A 5,212-nucleotide genomic window follows, 5' to 3' on the forward strand; every position below is an offset into this window, starting at 1 on the left:
GACTCTGATGCTGTGAGGGATTGGGGGCAGGAGGAGAAGGGGACGACAGAGGATGAGATGGCTGGATGGCATCACTGACTCGATGGACGTGAGTCTGAGTGAAATCCGGGAGTTGGTGATGGACAGGGAGGCCTGGCGTGCTGCGATTCATGAGGTTGAAAAGAGTCGGACATGACTCAGCGACTGATCAGATCTGAATATTCACTTAATACCATTGTACCATGAGTGGTCAACAAACACAAAAGTAGTAGAATTCTATATCACCAAAGCTACCGTTTAATAGAAAAACCTGACACATATCAGAATTATCTTAGAATTTTTTGAAAAATGCCAAGGTATTGCTTTTATTCTCCAAAGCTACAGATATGTTGCTAATGAGCAGCCATGCTTAAAATCAACTGGACTATCTGATGATCTTTTAGGTTTCTCTAGTTTGTTTTATTTTTTTCTATTGCGTATTCAGTGCTCCCATTTAATTCAGTTTATATTTTCCAATTTCTCCATCTCTTACCTTTGATGTTCTTTCTCAAGCCTTTATGAACTTTTTAAAATAAGTGTATCTCTGATGACCTGAGCTGACACAAGGTGGCAACTGGGGACCACACCCAGCTTCCCATACCCCAGGGTGCCGCCTATAGGGACATTGCCATTTCGTTTTTGCAATGGTGCAATGTAAAGGACAGAGAAGGCAATGGCAACCCACTCCACTACTCTTGCCTGGGAAAATCCCATGGATGGAGGAGCCTGGTAGGCTGCAGTCCATGGAGTCGCTAGGAGTGGGACACGACTGAGCGACTTCACTCACTTTTCACGTTCATGCATTGGAGGAGGAAATGGCAACCCATTCCAGTACTCTTGCCTGGAGGATCCCAGGGATGGGGGAGCCTGGTGGGCTGCCGTCTATGGGGTCGCACGGAGTTGGACATGACTGAAACGACTTAGTAGCAGCAGCAGCAGCAAAGGAAGGGACTCCTGTGGGCTCAAAGTATGACCTGGTGCTGGAAGGCTTCCAGGCCATCTGAAAGCCTTGATCACTCATTGGACGGCGGTCATGCCAATCCTTGCCTCCTGGCAAATGACCTTAGAGCTGGCGCTGGAGGAAGTGGTCGCGGTTGACCCTTCCAGCTCCACCTACCGTCTCCAGCCCATCAGGGTCTTTCCCGCCTTATCCGCCGCCGGCTCAGCTTCGGTCTTGGTGGGCCGGTCTGCGGGCCACCCCCTCACCATTCCTGTTGTGGGGCCCACACCAGCAACTCGCAGATTCCTGTTCCTTGTGCAGCCGACGTCTCTGCTGTCCTCACCCCCACCCCGCGGTCCCACTGCCAACAGCGTCTTCTCAGTCCAAAACTCAGCCCGGCGGCCGCCATCTTCCCCGCAGACATCACTGTAGGACGATCACCGTCTGGCACGTCTCTCCTGCCATGTCTGCCACAGAGGAGCATGACTGGATCCCAGGTGGCCCGGATAGAGCTGGTGGCGAGGCAGGCCACGACCCCAGCCTCCTTGGGGTCCAAGCATCTGCTTGCGAGGGGATGGAAGGAGTCGAGGAGGCCACGGCTCTTCTGGCTTCCTTGGAGGTCTCCAGAGCCCTTCCCGGGGAGCAGGGTTGGCCACAGACCGCAGTGGAAGAGGAATGTGGTAGAGAGCCGTTAGAGGAGGAGGAGGTGGAGGAAGATGTAGAGATGCAGGAGGACGAGGATGAGGGTGAGATTGATTTCCAGTTCGAGGACGTGGAGGGGGAGGAGCACCTGTCTGGAGAGGGCGAGGAAGAGGAGGACGAGAATGAGCAGGAGGGTGCAGCAGAGATTACAGGCCTTGGGTTCTGTGTGGAGACGTTTGGGCCCCTGTTCTGGAGTCACGTCGACTCCTTTCTACACAATTTCCGTGACAACAAACATGTCCTGTTCCGGCCTCCCACTGACTGCCTGATGGCCAGGGGCCGCTCCCAGCCACCCTCGGACCCTGGAGAAGGTCCGGTGCCTCCTCAGGAGCAGGAAGACCTGGGAGAGGGAGGCAGAGTCTTGCAGGGTGAGTACCCGGTGGAGGGCGCTCCACCCTGGGAGCTGCGGGATCCTGCAGAGGGGATTGCATCCTAGAAGACAGAGGAACTAGCAGTGGAGGCCGAGTTCTGGGCGAGGAAGCCCTGACTGCTGCCTCTGAGACTGGGAGGTTGAGGCCTGTGATCCCGGAGGGGCTGAGGCGGGCAGGTGGTGGCTGAGCCTTCAGGCCCTTATGGGGCCATTGAGCTCCAAGGCAGGTAGGTCTCTAGCAGTCACGCAGTGGGTCAGAACTCTCAAAAACCTCCAGGCACAATTTACGCAAGTGGAAGCCCAGTTCTGGAGACCTTCATGGTCTCGAGAAACAGCATGCTGCCTTCTCCCAACCTAGAGGCAAACAAGTGGCATCCCTCCCTGTTGGTCAACGGCTTTAACAAATGTGAATATTCTCGGTAGGAGGATCTGAGAAAATGATGACATAGCACAGGGGCACTTTTCAGCGACTGAGGAATCTGTGAGTGTCCTCATAGAATTTGTCTTTAAGTCAAAGGAACATTTTTTTCCATTGAAGTTCCGACACACACATACAAAATGGTATCAGTATCAAATGATTCGGGATCCCTTCTCCAAAGGGGCCAGAAATAATCAGAGAGATCTGTGTACCGATCTACTGGAAAGAGGGGAAAAACGTTTGTGAAAATTGTCAAGCAGCAGACATGATGGGGGGCTAGAACTGTATCCAGGTATTATTTGTTGTTTCTTTTATTAAACCTATTTCTCTTCTCTCAGGCCTAGACTCTGCTCCTGATTTTAAGCTGGGATATTTTCCCTGCCAACTTTTGACCCCAATGTCTGCATCACTCTGCCCCAATGATGAGGGTGAGGATCAGTATGAAAACATTGATGAAGAGGAAGAGGATGGAAATGAAAAACCTGAAGGACTCTGAATGGATGTGGTCTCAGCAAAGAGCAGCTCTGGATAATACAGGTATTGTTGTATAGGCTTTAGTACGACATAACCATTCCTGACACATACCTGTTACTAACAGCTTTATATTTTTTAATTTTTCTTCTGTAAAGTAAATAAGAAAATTGTTGAAATTTAATTTTGGAAAAGCAGTTTATTGTTAATAATGTTTTCTAGATAATGTAGGAGGCAGTATGTTCTGAAATGTATTTCATTTATAGCCACAAGTCCTTTGTCCTGTAGCTTTAAGTCTACTACAGATGGGAAATTTACCAGACCTGGAAATGGAGACCAGTGCTTGTTTAGAGAATAGTCACCAGAAGCAGCAGCTAAAGTGACTAGGCCATGCATTAGCTGTGTCATCATCACCTGGCCACAGAATTGTAGTCTCTTGTACTGACAATGACTTCCAGAAAGCGATTCCTTACAAAGTAGCAAGATGTTAAGGGTTTCAAGAGAACTGCATTTCAGGATTAATTCACAAATATTAGTTCAATTTAGATTTTTTATTCAAAAGAAAAGAAAACTAGTCTCAGTATTATTTTTGGTTGTCACTGAAGTGGTAATTATATCTTTGTTTCTCTTTCCTCTATTCATTCATCTTTTAGTCTCTCTCACTCACTCTCTCACTCTTTCTTAGTTTTCATGCATGTGGATGTTTGATAAAGCCTCATCCTCATTTTACACATGTGGAAACTGAAGGTCTGGAAATGTAAGGGATTGATGATTTGTGCAAGGGAATACCAGTTTTTAAGGTGGAATGACTTATTTAAATCATAGTGTGGCCTTTCAAAGAAACAGCAAGCATTTATAGTGGTGGGCAAGAGGGAAATAAGTTTTGCATGAGCAGTGATGTGCACCCTGATCACCAAGGGTCTGGGTTACAAGAAGAAAACATTTTTGTTTTCTCCTTGTTGAGAAAATAGATGTACATAGTGTTGACTCATATTTAGAAAGTCACTGCATGTTATTGAGGTACAATTGTTAACTGGCTCTTATTTCATCCTACAGTGGGAAGGCATAGAAAGAAGCAGACAGCAAAAGAAAAGATGAATCTGTTCTTCATGGATATTCTTGTTTTCATTAGCCTGAAATACTAATTTTGTTTAAATTTTCAACACCCCAAAATGATATTAACTACTGACATCTGACTTTACTCTTACCTTTTACAGATAATTTGATAGTATTCTTCACATTGGAAATAAAGCTTGTTTGAAATTAATTCTCCCTTAGCCCAGTCAAGTTGACACGTAAAATTAACCATCATAATTCCTGTGGAGAGTACTCACCCTGTGCATTGCCCATGAGATGACATACTTACAGGATGATGACCTTCCACGTATAACAAAGACAATTTGAACAGCTCCTAGGTGTCAGGTTGCTCTAACAAACACATTTGTTAACAAATGTATTTTCTTAATTAAGAATGAAATGGATAACATGTTTATAAAATAGTCTTTGAAGATAAGTTTGAGAAAAAGGTATTCTAAAGGCCAGTGACTAGAGGCCCATCCCTTTGTCTCCATTTATTCTGCTCCTGCCCAAGGTCAAGATTGATTATCTCTAACTTGGATCATTAACAGCCTCATTCTCTCTGATTTTCTGCACTTTCACTATGATGTGTCTAGGAGTGAATTTTTGTTTTTTTTTATCCTGCCTAGAACTCCCTGAGCTTTTAGAATCTGTGCATTTCACTTGCTCTGAAAAATCCTTGGCCATCATTTTCTTCCCCATTTCTCTCTCCTGTCTTTCTGGGATTTGAATTAAACATATACTTTGTATCTCTTATCCTACTTTTTTTCATATTAAGTTATTTCTCCAGGCAGAATTCTGGATGATTTCTTCTAATCTATCTTCCAATTCAATAATTGTTTTAGGTTTATTTTTCTTGATTACATTTATCATGATCTAATGGTTATGCCAATTTTTATTTATTTGTTTATTTTTTGCAGAGCTTCGTGGCTTGTGGGATCTTCCTTTCTCAACCAGGGATTAAAACCAAGCCACTGCAAAGCACAGTGAAAGCATGAGTCCTAATGGCTGGAGAGCAAGAGAATTCACTCTCTGCTGCTTTTTATGATTTTCTGTTCCCTGAAGATATTTTAAAACATACTTTTTAATTTTTTGAAATATAGGCCATAGTGATTATACTCTACTCTTCATTCTGGCTGTCACTTACAATATATATTTTTTTCCTTATGTGTCTACATAAGGTACAGGACTTGAAGTTCCTTGGATCACTACAGAC

At 44.9% G+C, this 5,212-nt stretch overlaps 1 protein-coding gene across 1 annotated transcript; it reads left to right on the plus strand.

The window, feature by feature from the left end:
- The first annotated feature begins 1,142 nt into the window (after positions 1-1,142).
- On the plus strand, positions 1,143-4,186 carry LOC147340916 (uncharacterized). Its single transcript, XM_086386580.1, has 3 exons — positions 1,143-2,028; positions 2,787-2,985; positions 3,976-4,186. Exons 1-2 carry the CDS (start codon positions 1,422-1,424, stop codon positions 2,942-2,944), a joined length of 765 nt encoding a protein of 254 aa, XP_086242706.1. The 5' UTR covers positions 1,143-1,421; the 3' UTR covers positions 2,945-2,985; positions 3,976-4,186.
- The last annotated feature ends 1,026 nt before the right edge of the window (positions 4,187-5,212 follow it).

This window comes from Bos grunniens, chromosome X (genome assembly GCF_055505025.1).
Source record: "Bos grunniens cultivar Pamir isolate PY7600 chromosome X, Bosgru_T2T1.0, whole genome shotgun sequence".
Taxonomy (NCBI): domain Eukaryota; kingdom Metazoa; phylum Chordata; class Mammalia; order Artiodactyla; family Bovidae; genus Bos; species Bos grunniens.

Bases quoted from the DNA above. Each gene is read 5' to 3' on its own strand.
- LOC147340916 (XM_086386580.1), top strand. From the start codon at position 1,422: ATGTCTGCCACAGAGGAGCATGACTGGATCCCAGGTGGCCCGGATAGA. The intron at 2,029-2,786 runs GTGAGTACCCGG...CTCTTCTCTCAG, and splicing joins GGGAGGCAGAGTCTTGCAGG to GCCTAGACTCTGCTCCTGAT.